This window comes from Strix aluco, chromosome 17 (assembly GCF_031877795.1).
Source record: "Strix aluco isolate bStrAlu1 chromosome 17, bStrAlu1.hap1, whole genome shotgun sequence".
NCBI classification, from domain to species: Eukaryota; Metazoa; Chordata; class Aves; order Strigiformes; family Strigidae; genus Strix; species Strix aluco.
Genome location: NC_133947.1, coordinates 10,576,224 through 10,591,318, shown reverse-complemented (window position 1 = coordinate 10,591,318; position 15,095 = coordinate 10,576,224). Strand labels below are relative to the sequence as shown.

At 36.8% G+C, this 15,095-nt stretch overlaps 1 protein-coding gene across 10 annotated transcripts in view; it reads right to left on the bottom strand.

Moving 5' to 3' along the window:
* ZMYND8 (zinc finger MYND-type containing 8) overlaps positions 1-14,709 on the bottom strand; it is a 59,875-nt gene extending 45,166 nt beyond the window's left edge. For all 10 annotated transcript variants that reach the window (XR_012625581.1, XR_012625582.1, XR_012625583.1 and 7 more), the window contains exons 1-2: positions 14,624-14,709; positions 4,703-4,773 (exon numbers count right to left, since the gene is read on the bottom strand). Coding sequence is in view for 6 of the 10 variants with exons in the window: in XM_074843568.1 (XP_074699669.1) it covers positions 4,703-4,773; positions 14,624-14,637 (85 nt within the window). In the remaining 4 variants the exon portion in view is untranslated. The remainder of the gene's footprint in view (positions 1-4,702; positions 4,774-14,623) is intronic.
* Positions 14,710-15,095: the final 386 nt, after the last annotated feature.

Below are 15,095 nucleotides of genomic sequence, written 5' to 3'. Positions count from 1 at the left end.
AAGACCATCTAATGACTAGCTGTCACTGATGGGGCAAGTCTGCTGCTGGCAATGACATCTGCCCAACTCCCTACTAATCTGGTGCAGGGAGGTAAGCAGGTAGAAAACTACTTGTATGCCCAAGTCCTTAAGTGACTCAGTACAGGACTGGCAAAGAGCCAGCACAGATGTAAAGACAATATAAGGGATGTATATTTGATGATGGGAAGAAGAGAGTTAAAGAACTCCTTTAGACTAGTCACTAAATAGGCAACGGTTACAGTACTAGCTGAAACATATGAAACCTACGTGGAAGTTCATCTGCCACCAGAGCTAACCACTGTTGGCAAGTTAGTAAGATAAACTATCAGAAAACTAACCCAACAATAAAATAAAAAAAAAAAATTCTTCCAGGTTAATAGGATGAAAAAGCCCCATGGAGAGTTCACTGCTGTCCAAAGAGAACAACTGCAAGCGAAGACAGAATGGCACCAAACAATTAAGTTTGTTATGCTGCTCTGGAACCACAAAACCTGGAAATACTCTGAAAATTCTTCAGAAAGGCTTGCAAGTCCCATCTTGAAATATTTAATAAACAAGGTTAAAAAGCAGGCCATAAGGCTGGAACAGAAATATAACAAGATGTTTCTGTCAGACATGTTACTGTATCATATGCAGAGGACAAAATATTATAATAATTTAACTTGTGGCCCCTCTCCTTTGCTAAATAGCATCCTCTGTTGACTCCATCTTATGGTTTTGGACTCTTTGTAGTCTCTTTAAGCTGTCACTTCCCATTTCCAGTTCTCAGATGCCTTGTGCCTTCTTGTTCTGATAAAGAGTAGTGTATTTTAAAGCGTTGTCTTTAATAAAGCTGCACATGCACAGCTTACAAGCAGATCTAAATTATAACTGGTACAGTAACTCCACTCCTCTTCCCTTCCCCACCTCACCAGATGTCTGTCCCCACAACTTCTTGCAGACAGGCACTTGCGTGTAATAGCAGGGTTAATCATTTCATGATTCAGGCAAAAAACAATACTACAAAAAATGATGAATTTTCTGCTAGGTCAGTTGCTTGATACAGCTTACTATGCAACAGCATAAGCATCAGTGCCAGCTTAAGGAGAAAGGTAGAAAAATGCAGCTGAAGATGAGCACTTAGGGCTGCATACATGGCTCTGACCACAGCTACAGACTCACTCTTACATATCACAGTATAAAGCCTAAGTAAGAAGTGTCAGCTATGGTTTTAAGCTCTAGTTTCATTACAGCCTTACCCTATCTATAAATGCTTGCTAACAAAGCTCTATACTTCCTGCACTCAACTGGTATATTCCTGCCCTCTCTCCTACACCAGTTCTGGCAGTCTACCAAGCCATTTCAGCATACTAAACTAGTAGAAAACTATTCATGTTTTATGGTTCAGTTAGTTTTTTGCCAGCTTAGGTATGGAAGGAAGTGGATAAAACTGCTGCGTTGAGCAGTCTGACCAGCTTAAGCTGCTTTGAAACCACCACCTTAAACCAAATTCAAGGGCTACATTAGCACCGTTGTTACAAATTAAACAACGCATGTTTCATCTTAGCTTAAACTGAACTAGCATTGATTTATAGCAATTAAAATTAAACTGCTTATGCCAAAACAAAAATGCTCATGAAGAGATCTGCATCAGGCTAATTGGGTTTACAGCAATTTTATTTTCCTACAACTTTCTGTAGACATGGCCTCACATGAGCTGTACAAACTGTAGCAGAGCAAGTTAGCTTACAAATTTGGAGCATATCAGCTTCTCCAGGATAAGTGTAAAGTTACACAATACCACTGATTGATCTCCTGCAGACTTCTCAGACCATCAAAAAACCCAAACAAACCAAGAAGAGCTGTATGCTTCCCTTAAGGGTTTGCCTATATGGGGTCAATTTCCTCATCCACATCCTTTCCAAATACACAAAGCAAAATTCTGAACAAGATTAATGTTACAAGAAGAAATGTTACCACTAGCCCACCATTCTAGAACCTTGATGTAATTTTTCTGCCTTATACAAAGTTTAACAACAGTTCTAAAACTCTAGACATTTCTGCTGCAGAAACACTGCACTGAACTAACAGAGAAACTTGTCTCAATCCAAATAACAGAAGTCCAGAAACATTAATTTTAGTAGGCCAGCTCTTGGCAGATGAAATTTATGATCCTTTTGTTTTCTATGCAAAACTACATATTCAACTATTATAAAGCTGTACCACTAATTCATGGATTAGGTTGGGAATACGACAGAGCAAGATGGCTTACAGGCAAGTTTCAAGATTTCTTTAGAACCCACATTACTTCTTCATGGAAAAAAATACATACTTTAAGGGCTTGGGGGGTGGTAGTTGTTATTCTTGCCCTTAGAATGGTGCTGGCATGGGTTTCATCAACATACATGTCAAATTTAACAAACCAATTAAAGCAAATCAGTATCTATTTAAATAAATATCAATCCCATTATTATTATTCAATTAATTCAACCACTGTTAAGTTTTATCTTCACTACGGTGATGTACAAAGGCTGTTGGGATCACTCTCACTGGTGTTTAAAACACTGAGAGTCCTACTGTGTACAAACCAGTGACTCGCACACAATGACAGCTTGGGCCAATATAAACTAGCACTGTGGTGATCCTGTCTTTGTCTTCCAAACCACTCTCCTTTCAATCACTATCAGAGCGTTTCAGGGAGTTGTATCAATAGTAAACTCACTCAGTATAAAAACATGAGTATTTTTCTGACAGGTTAACTCCCTCAGAAACGATCAATTTGAATTGATCAGAGCCCACAAAGCAAGGGGAGCTGCAAGATCATGTGGCTGAGAAGGTTGGGAGATGAAAGACTGACCCTTTCAATAATCACAAGGTATTAAATAAGCTCACTGCCCTGGGAAACTTCATCTCAACCCTACAAAAAAATAGTAAAAAGTTTTCTGGGGGCTTAATTCATTGAAACAATACACCTCAAGGTCAGACCAACACTATAACTAATGTAAGGGAATTGCAACTTTTTATATGGACCATACACCTGTTTCTGGGCCAAGTAAAGCAACAGAACTAAAATGCAGACTCTACATGAATAGGTATCAGACTCATAAATGACTGAGACATTGATTATGTCAGAGTAACATAAGTAATAGTTTACCTCACTTGATGCATGTGAAATTCTTACTAGTACTAATACGTGAGCCTAAGCCTTTCTAGGGAGAAATGAAGGTGAGATTTCATGGGCAGCTAAACGCATCTACTAATGCCAACTGTCTCTTACATTGAGTTCTCATACCAAACTGTTTCACGAACAAACTGGTCACCACCACAGCAGAAAAACGTTTCAGTTTTTAAGTGGGTTAGAAAGTTCAAGTGGCTGGGATCTGACAAGCACCACAAAGTAAGCAAGCAGTGGGACTACAGAGCTGGGAGCTTACCCCCATTCAGCAGCAATAATTAAAGCAACAAAAAATATTTTACTTTCTCCTGGCTTAGAAGACTGAAATACAGAGATAAGCAAACATCAAAAGCAGTCCAGTGATGGAGACTGACATGCAAGACCAGAAGCAGAGAAGGAAGAAAAGGACAGGTAGAAGGAGCAAAAAGAGCAAGAGAATCTCTTCTGAGCTGTCAGACCATATGTAATACCTCATCTAACCATACCATGAGAAGTGAAACAAGAAATTTACTGTCTGTTAGTACAAATAAGACCTAAATGCAGTTTTATAACTATGTTATCTACCCAAGCTCCCTCATTAAAGAATGAAGGAATGCCAGTGATCTGTGTCATACTTTCAAGACAATCACATCTTCACATTCAAACTAGACTTATGACCCCTGTAGTAGAAATGTAGAGAGTAAGTGGGTATGTGCCAGAATTTAAGGACTGTAGTAACCACTGCTGCCATTTTACAGAAATGGCTTTCAAGTAAACTGAGCTGCAAAGTCAGCTGCAAGTACAAAAGGAGATGGACAGGCAGCTGGCAGTCAATTACAAATAACTGGAGTAAACAATTACCTGCAAGTATTCTGATTGAAGGGCATTTCTGTCCCCCCACTCCAAATGACAGTGGGAATATTTACACTGATATAGGTGGTTACATATTTGGCTTTCTTTACACTAAGAGATAACATTATTTGCCTGTATTAACTCATTCATAGGGAAAACTCCAGAAACCGGATGGATGGAAATGCTCAGTCACCTGCAATTCCTCCACCAAGTTTAATTAATGCCAGGAATGAATACCTAAATGTCCATGAAATACATACTGCTCAGGGGATCAATTTTTGTGGAAACAGAAATGTTACTGTTCTTTATTCTTAGGAAAATTAGGATTCATTACTGTAGAAATACTACCTTATTATTATTACTACTATTTTCTCCTATATTGAAAAACTAAAAGTACTTTAAAGGAAGTCATGATAAGTGAGATGGTACAAAAGACTTATGTTTTCTGTAATTTAACCTTAGTTATTCATAAACCAGAAATAACAATGGCAGCAGGGGAGCGGGGGGGGGGATGTCTGACATATAATGAAAACCAAGCAAAAATTAAAACACTAACATAAAATAGTCATTGTAAAAAATATGAGTCTTGAGTCTTGACTCAAGAGCAGCTTCATGGCAGATTATGCAGTTTCACTATTCTGGTTTACAAATACTCATATGTTGTACAACATAGATGAAATACTTCTTCTTACCCACCTTTGGATCGAGTGGAGATATCCATCCCCTCCACCACCTCCTGCTCTGCCTTTATTTCCTCTTCAGCCAAGCTGCAGGATTCAAAAAGGAGAATAGAACAGTTATAGTTTGTATTATTCTCATGTCTAACTTCATGTATAGAAGTTCAACATAACACTGTCAAACACAACCATATTAAAATTTCTGATGAAATGACATATGATGTTTGCCAGCATATACACTAAAACATGTAGAGAAATATTTCAGGTACACATGTATGCTGAATGTTACCTATTACAAAGGTAACATTTTTATACTAATGGCAGTCTTGTAACATGTACCAAAGATTATGTCACTGTATGTATAAATTTTATGTGACAGACAAACAGGAATTCTGTTCCTCGTCGCTCCTAATCCAAGGCCTCTATGAACTGTGTGGACAGATGCCTGCTAACATTTAAACACTCACCAGCATCAGTGAACAGATTAGCTGAAGTAACAGATTTAGCAACACGGAACAGCTTTCTAAATTCAAAGGTAAAATGCAATTTTAAAAACTATTAAACAAATAATTTCAAGGATTTTGAAACTAGACTATATAACAAAACCCTGAGTATTTATAATTTATTGGCAATACAATTCCACTGATTATTAACTATAATAAAGAGTAAACAGAACAGAGTTGTTACTATTATTCAGCCATTCAATCTTACATACAGAGTTTTAACTTATTCCAGGCAGAATTAAATGATTAAGTAATGACAAACTATATCTGACTTGCTGATAATTCTACATTCTTATAGAGATGCTATTCAAGAAAATAACTCAATGAATTCAGCTAGTTAAGTCAGTTTGGGGAGGGAAGGTAGATGGAAGAGGGAAAAAGAACTAGAACAAATAGTGAGTTACACACCAGTTTTGGAGATCTGACTTTCGTAGATGAAAGATAAAAGAAAACATATGATGTTGAAGCAAGCCCAAACTCAAAATTATAAACAAATGAGGTTATGGTGCTTGAAGCAGGTATCACAGTTGTCCATTAACACCACCAGAGCAAAACAGCCAAGCAGGATGTAGATCTTTTCCTCTGTAGTGACAATTTACTGTCCAGTCTGTTAATGTAAGTTGCTGCTGATACCAGTTTACATTGATATGGCAGACTGTGAACTACTGCTGCTATGGAATGGACTGAGATTCCATTCAGCCACCCCAGCTCCAGGAAGTTATTGCTCCCAGAGAGGCCAAGAGGACAGCTAGAGATCTTTGCTTTAGCCACTGTGGCTGAATCTGCCTGAGACAGCTAAACAGAGCTCAGAAACAGCACTGAGGACTTGGTTACATTTATATCAGAGAAACTCTTCAACCTGACAAACAGTTTATATTAGCAGGAGTTTTGTTACTAGTATAAGTTAAAACAGCTTCCTAAATGAAGTAAAACTTACAAGCACAAGGACTTTTTAGTCTGTTATTTGCCAAAACTACTTTTAATCAACTATCAGCTACCAGGGGTTGGGTTGCAATTTCTTTCACACTTCTAAACAGGACAGTTACGTCAGCAAAAATTTTAAATACAAATTAACCAAGCTCAATGTATGGAAGACCCAAAGCTCAGAAGATCCATGAGCTCCAAAAATCATCTGCTCTACTTGTCATTTTATATAGCAATAATTTACAAATTAAGTTCTTTAAAGTCATAAAACACTTAAGAGAAGTTATATTCTACCAGCATCCAATCTCCCAGTTCGTGGACTATGCTGTTAATTTCAGTAGCAAGGAAAAGGCACCCATACGACCAGAATTATGGTATATGTGCAGCACAGTTGACCTTAGCACAATGCTTCTCAGATTTATTTTGCATTGGCAGATTAAATGCATAACATAGCTGACCATACTACAATGCTCACCAATTTACTATGCATGGGCAGATCAATTATACTGCACATTCGTTACACCCTTTCCCAGAGGGCCTTCAGCAACGAGGAGCTGGCAGTGTGTTGCAGACACCAAAACATTTCATGCACCACTTGCCTCTGCCCATTCTCTTTCCTAAGCAATATGAAGGGATGGGCTCACGGGATGGGTTCATTGTTCTCTTCCAATGTTTTATTGTTTTTTTCTTCCCCTCCCCCTTACAAAATCCTACTTCAATATCACCAAATTGTAACAAAACCCACATTTTTAAAACATCATGTATATATGATTAATAATGCACATAGGTAAATACGTAATAAAACACACTAATTCTGTCAAGAGTGAAGTAATCTGGCAATACACATTACCTGGTTTTAAAATACAGATGCAGTTTCAGCCACAGACTAGGACATACAAGTCCTCATGAGACTCTGGTTGAAGTCTTAAGATCATTTTACACAGATTGCTACTAAAAGGAGTGGTTTCCCCAATCCCTAACTTCATGTTCCAGAAATCACGTTCATTTTAACTGAATCAGTTCTGTGATCTAGCTCACTGTAGCTGGATGTGCAGAAAAGAGGAAATGGGAGTGTACCACGTGTAGGGAAGGGGGGAAAAGGGGAATATCCTTTTAGCAGCAGCCCACATTTAAGTTACATTAAAGCAGTCTTAACACTCCTGACTCATCCAAATCTATGGGGTGTATTTTGCTCAAATCACAGCCTCAGGGGAACATGATACAAAAAAGATAGAGTAGTTGCTACAAGTCAGTATTAAAAGACACGGAGTTGTGCCCGAGTCCTGGCTGAGAAATGGGGGTGACAGATCAGTGCAGCAATACAGTAGCAGGAACTGTTCCTACATCCCTGAGCCAAAGCAGCAGAGGAAGTTACAGAGCTGACTGAAGACGTTCTGCACCTATGGGCCCAAACCTAGCACTGCGGGGGTGTAACAGGCCAGGACTCCTACGTTTAGTTACAGCATATGAGATTTCTTCAGCTCTAAACCTGTCTCATCCCATCTAATGAGCTTAATTTAGGAAATTCAGCCAGTTTCTTCCATCACCTTTTTGAATATTCTTTCAATAGATCTATAGAGACAAGAAAATCATTCTTCATAAGCAGTTCCAAGATGAACAAAGTATCTTGCCTTGACACATCTCTGATACATTACATAAAAGATGCCTGAAGACAGCTTTCCCAAAGATTTGAAGTATAAATGAACAGTCAGAAAATGCATTCACTACTTGACACAAAGGTTCTTAATTTTTCTTAGTGATGGAGGTGCATATATCACACACATATGCACACTGTACGTCACCCACGACTAAAACAAAATTCAGCAACTATCTGCTGCACTAGGAAAACTGAATCTTAGAGGAACAGATTGCATCTCCACATTCTCTACTATAATTAATCTCATGCAATCTTTCAAGGGCACAAACATTTAAATATGTAAGAAAATCACTGAGATTGTTCTGAAAAAAATGAAAATGTTGGGGGGGGGAACAGTTAAATAAGCATAGTAGACATCGCTATAAGAGATACTTAAAATTCACAGCTCTTCAGAAGCATGTCCTATTGTTTTATTTGCCGTAATGTATTATGACTTGCACAACATGACGCTGTTTGAATGGTGGCAGTGATGATTGTAGTGGTAATCTTTAAGACTCAAATTTGTAAATGCATGGTAGCAACTCACAGCAAGTTTATAGTAACTTTTCTAAAGCTGACAGATCTTTTCACCTTTGCACCTTGCATCAATATAAGCAATATTCTGAAAATGCTTCATAAAGAACAAACTTCCAAACATAGAAATTTCATTAGCAAAAGATTTCCAATGAAATAATTCAAGAAAAAACAGGTCCTTAATGACAGGTACCTTACTATTACCCACACAAAATAAAAAGAAATTTAAAACCAGCAGCAAAATAATAATAAACAAGTTCTATGGAAACAAGAACTGTATGATCAAGTGGACTATTCTAGAGAGTTTTATTGTGAGAACTCGTTTTTGAAGGGCTTAGACCTGTTATTTCAGATAGCATGCATTACTATCATGCATGTGTACTATGAATGTGATGTTCTGAGGTTGCAGATCAGAAATGATACTGGTATATACACAATTAAGTACCTAGATGAATACGATAAATACCTTATGCCATTCTGAAAGCTACTCTTGTTTCCTCATTAAGATGAATGAACACAGAGGAACATATTTTAAGAACACAACTGAAATTTAAGCTTTGCCAGTTTCACTGTCAATTGACAAGAACACCAATTAATCATTTAAAACTTCCCTACTTGTATTCACAAAACTTACAAAAAAAAGATGTTTTCTCAAATGTTAAATTAATTTGTTTCATATAAATTATTTTAACATGTCTGAATGAGGGGAGAAGGGGTGGAGGTTATTCCCTTGGGGATAGTTGGGGACAGAAAGAAAAAAAATAATAAATAATAAGGATTGCAAACATACAAGATTTATTGATACTTAGGTAAAAATGCAAAAAGAATTTAGCTGCCCAATTTTTAAATATGTTCTCTATTAAACTGAAGAGAGGGTGGGTTTTTTATTTTGAAATTCAGGTTTTCAAATTTCAGACCAGTAAATAAAATACTGACTTTTCTGTTTAGGAGGATCATTCCTGTACTATTAGTAGTACTTACCTGAAAAATGTACATATACAAAAATATTTAAAGCTGCTCTAACATATATTAACTACAAAGAGCAATTAAAAGTTGCAGATGAACCACTGCACCTTGACATTTAACCAAGAAAAGCTGACAGATATGGAAAACCACTCGAAACAGCTAATGTCCACATACACAATCTAGATCTGCATTAGGGAATAAACACATTAATTTAAAATCAAGAACTATATAGTTATGGAATTCATTTTTCCTTTTAGTTAATAGAAAACAAAACAAAAACCCACTGATTTAAGACTATAAGCACTAAAACTGAATTTCATCCTTAGATAATTCCTGCCTCTCCTATATCACATTTGTGAGTAGCAATTCTAAATAATGATTTCAAAAAACTGCATTCAATAAAAAATTGAAAAAAATATTTGCATGCCATTGCTGAATAAATAGCAGCTTTGTATAAGCACTCACCTATAACAGTCTCTTACTCATCGGTAGCTATGCTATTTATGCAGGATTCTTAAAATGGCGTCTGACAGCACTGCACTGCCTCATTCCTGTACTGTAGCTAAAATGGTAGCAGTTTATTCAATAACAGTATCTCTTGTTTAAACAGCAGTGCTATATTCAAAGCAAGCATCTAAATATCAGAAATGGTAAAGTATGACAAAAGGACACCTGACATCCAAATGTTTAACTAAAAAGGTACAGGACGGGGAGTTTTGTGAAGTTACAGGTTACTAAGGAAATCACTCAGTTTTAGATTCACTCTCCAGTTTGAGCGCATCATATTTTATGTTTCCTTTCGCAGAATTCCCTGCAAAATGCTCAATTTGTATTAAGCAATTAACATAAAAAAAAAAGATTGTTCAGATATCTACATACAGCAATGTTTAAGCTAGTTACCTCTGATAACAAGCAAAGTAAATATATATATATTTTAATTTAAAGAACATTCAGGTTCTTTTCAAAACCTTATTCTTATTATGTGTGCATTCAAAACAGCTCCACGAAACAGAAAATCAGGGGAGGGAGGGAGATCCTTGGTGTCATACTGTCTTCTTTAAGACTATAAACTACAGAGCTGAGGCCCAAGCAAGGCAACCAGAATAGCTACGGATTTCAGATGCTAAAAACATAATTTGAGAGTAATCATGTTTGAAAGTAAAGGTTTATGCTGGCTAGATTAAGGATGTTAACATCCTGCTACACCATGGTTTTAATCTCACAGTATGAAACACAGATGCTATGACAATTGGCAATAAAGGGTTAACATAAGAATGACAGACAGCTTCTATCAAATAAATAAAACTCAGTTTCTATGTAGCTATTTCTAAATTAGACTTTAACCCATGAATACAAGACACGTTTATTAATAAATATATTTTAAATACTTTCTAAATACAATTTAAAGGGCCAAGCTTGATGGCCTACTATGATGGTTTTCAGTCTCTGGTTTGCAGACCCCTCAAAGCCAGTGTACTACTACTACTAAGGGGTTTGCAGACAATAACTAAGTAAATGAAACCTAGTCTAACAGGCTTAAATTCACTATAATGGGATTCATGTGCCCATGGGAAAAATATTAGGGATCCACAAATAACAAAATTTGAAAATTGCTGTCTACTATATTCTACATGGGCAAAGATTATGTTGAACTTCCAAGATATTTAGGAGATTCAAACTAATACCCTGAATTCCAGACAGAGGAGAGCTTTTACTGAGATTTATTGCCCTTTAACCAATTATGCTGGAGTGGCACCATCAGTATGGAAAACTGACCATGACCTGTCACTTTTCAGCTACTGGATCCATATGGCCAACACTTCAAAACAAAGCAAAAAGGAAAACAAAACAAACAAAAAAACCCCCACCAAGCAAAAGTGATATCACAAAATGGAAGACAGCTCAGGAAGACAAACCAAATGAAGTTTGTGGACACTGATATAAAGGGCTAAATGTGTAATGTAATCTACCTATTTATGATTTTTTTGAGCATGAAGTTCCTTTTATTACATGCTTCCTTAGTAGCAATGTTGGTTTTCCCCTAGACTTCAATACTCCTGCCTGATGTGAGGGGGGGAAATGTCACATTTGGAGTGGTTGATACTCTGCATTTTTTTCATTCTCAGTATGTTAAGTAGTGTCATTTGTTTAAAGAAATCACTCGGTTTTTTCCTAGCACTATTTAGCTTCCAACTAAAACAGTTTGCCTGCAAAGAATGAAAGAGGCACGTAGCTTTTAAAAAGCTACTGTTTTCATCATAATTTATAATCCAGATCACTCCTTTGTTTTTCCCCCTCTGCATTCTTAGTCCAGTTAATTACAAAAGTAACTGGATGTTGGCACTAAATAATAATGGCTAATCATATTCATCCTGGGCAATTTAAATTACTCTTTAGTAGCCAGAAAACTTAAAAGTGCAATTATACGATTAACTGCTAGTTACATTAGAATAATGGCCATTTACTACAAGCTGAATAAACCTCAGCTACATTGCTTAAACCTCATCTACATTGCTTCATACATGTCCTGTCTAATTGTGATATTAACAAGATCCAGTCCTGTAAAATATTGTGTAGAAAGAATACGTGCTTTTTCCCCGCGTCTATCTCTTAAACAAAACCCCACATTCCATCTGTCCTGAACAGTAGAAAAAACAGCACAGAGTGCTTCTTATTATGCAATCTATGAAAGTGAGTGATAACATCATACCTTGACAAAGCACCAAAAATATATGAAATTCTTCAGCTTGGCTGAATTTGCTTTACTTAGATGGAACAAAGATGGTAGAAATTTCCAGAAGGCCTTTCTCAGTCTTGCCACTGCAATTGTCAATCTTTAACCTACCCTCTGCTTCTATTGGCTCAAGTACTCCATGGAGCAGCGCGATTGGGCTGATCTGTAAAACAACACTGCTGTCTCTACCTTGCCTCAGACATCTTGCTGCAATGCAGACATTTATTTTTTGTGAACTATAAAAGAATTATATTTGAGTGATTAAAAATAGTGAACTTTAACAGACTCACAATGCTATGTTTCATTACATACACAAGGGCAGCTTATACAAATATGCTTCACTGTCAGCAGTGTGTCTGGAGGTGCAGATTTGAAACAGATCCTAGTTTAACAAAACCTGTGGGAGCCATTTTAATACAAGCTTTCTCATTGCAGATCACTTACTCCTGCTTCCTCATATTAAACAAATATTATGTTGTGCACTATTTAAGACTGAAAGTAAACTGCTAATGTGTATAAACTACTGCTAGGAAAATTATGTCCAAATGTAATTTCTATTTTAGCAGCTGAAGAACAGAAACCAGAATAACTTCTTAGCTGTGTTAGCACTTTTACGTATGCTGAAAAATGCATTAAAATTGCATACAAAAATGCTATCACATGAAACTCAGTGAAACACCCCAGCAGTGTTTCAGGTTGCAAACTGAACTAGACAGTCTTATAATCAAATCAGGGGGGGGGGGGGGGGGGGAGGGCTGTTAAGCAAAGTGATATTCAAAGAAAGATACTCATACTGGCAAACAAGTAACCACAGGTAAATTGTTATGTTACAGCATGTTATCAAATATATGGCAACCTTTTATAAAAGTTAGCATGTAACCGTGCCTCAGTGCAGTCATTTGCAAAGCTAGCTTAGCTCTAAATTCTTTCCTAAAATCATGAATATGGGTGGACTGTTAAAACAAATTATATTAAAAGCACTGAAGAGCATCCTTCCTCTGCTTTTGTAACAACACTGGTGATCACTGAAAAACAGCTTGTTAAAACAAGCATGGAAGCGCTACAATTAAAATCTTAATAAAGGGCCTAAAATCTTCTAAATTAGTTACAAATCAAGGAGGTTTGTCTGAGATTATACTTTGTATAGTATCAGAAACACATATTCATTAAACATTATTTACTTTACTTCATAGGGTCACTTCATTGCTGAGTACTAGCACTTTCATCACACCTCAAAAGCCTAAGGAACAACGAAAATGCGCTTTACCCGACAAACATGGTAATTAATGATCTATGAACAAACAACAAGTAGAATATTTTTCACTGACCTGAGGTAAACAGGAAGTATAAGCTTCAAACTTTAGAGGCAAATTATCAAAAAAATAGTGCATTCAAATTGGAACAGTTTACATGTACAAGTCCCTTAAAATGGACGCTAAGCAAATCTGATTTTTTATATAACCACTAACATTTCTTCATCTACTGGACTAACTGACCCAGTAAAAACAAAATGTTTGGAAAACTATTAAAAATGTTCGGAGTAGCATGCTGCTTACTTACCAACTGTTCAAGCACCCATCTCATTTTTCCAGTTAAGAAGATACAACAGGCTGGCAGATTTGGGAATTGATCAAAAAGGAATTTCTTGAAATAATTACGTAGCATTAAACCAAAAGTTTAAAAAAAAAAAAAAAGGAAAAATAACAAGAACGAACAACATGTACTACTGTCATGAACCACACATGATTTTATATCCTCTGGACTCCACAACACAGAACTGTGGCTGATACAGTGTAAAACAAAAAGGCACAGATAAAAGATACATTAGTTTATTTGAACTATGTAAAACAAGAAAGCTAACAGTTCAAAAACATTTTCCATAAAGAATCAGATTTGTAAACAGATGTACTGCTGCATTTTATTGAGCAGCAACTCATTTCCAAAATCTGCAGCATAAAAACTGCCTTTTAAAGGAACAAAATATTAACCATACATTGTCCCTCAGAAAGAGAAACACGTTGTATTAATTACTCCTGCAAGAAAAAAGGTTCAATAATCATTTTAAGTTACGATAAGCTGCATAAAAAACATGATGCAACAGCACACCACCACCTAGGCCCAATATCTACAATCTGCCATTAGCACTTTTTGCTGATGTCTAGGTTTTTAAAAATCCTATATTTTCTGAGAGATAACTTATCTTAGCTATTCCATTCACTGTTTAGAAAGGTAAACTTGCCTGTTCTTCTGTCTGCCATTATCCCTGCTTGACTCCCTGTAGGGCAGTTAAATGCATCTGCTCCCTAGCTTCCATTTTCTCTTCAGCAGGCATGTGACACAACAGACAATAGTGCTGGCAAACTGCTCAGAGAGAGAAAGCTTCTTTGGAATACCAGGATCTTGATAAACTCTAAAAACACCATCCTCCTGTGAAGAAGTAGGTATGCCAAGGTTTTGCCAGTCTGCAAAATAAAGCTGTGGCTAATGGCTACTAACCATGTGACCCAAGAAAGCAAATTTAAACAGTTCCAACTTAATAAAGTGCTGTGGTGTGAGTTTTGCACAACAAATCACAGAGAATCACACTCTCAACCCACAACTCATAGGTCTTAGAGAAAAAAAAATGTAAAAAGTAAGGCTTACCTCTGTGGATGCATTGTTAACACAGTGTTATGTCAATACTTATAAAACATGGAGGACAGGCTCTCAGTACTCAGGCAGAAAGGGCTTGGCACTTCAGCTTGATGATCTGTCTTCCTAATAAAAGCTAATCCCGGATTGGCTACTTTGGTAAATCTGAATGTAAAGCTTCAGGGGATTGGCTGAAACACTTCCTGAGCGATTATCTTTGTGCAGCTCTGGCAAGCAGGAGCCATCCTGTGCATAGAGAAGACAGGCTAAGCTAGGCCCGTTTCTGCAAAAGAAACTTGAAAAGAAACCCTAAATGTGCACTCCCCGTGTAAAATACACAGATTTTCGAGCAGGGGGAAGTGATTGCAAACTGCCTGCCTGAGCAAATGTGTCTCAACATGCCAGTACTGAAGGCATTTGGGTATTTTAAACCTGGAGGAGGAGGAGTTCACTCAGGTCACAAAAGCTGTTCCTTATAAACAAA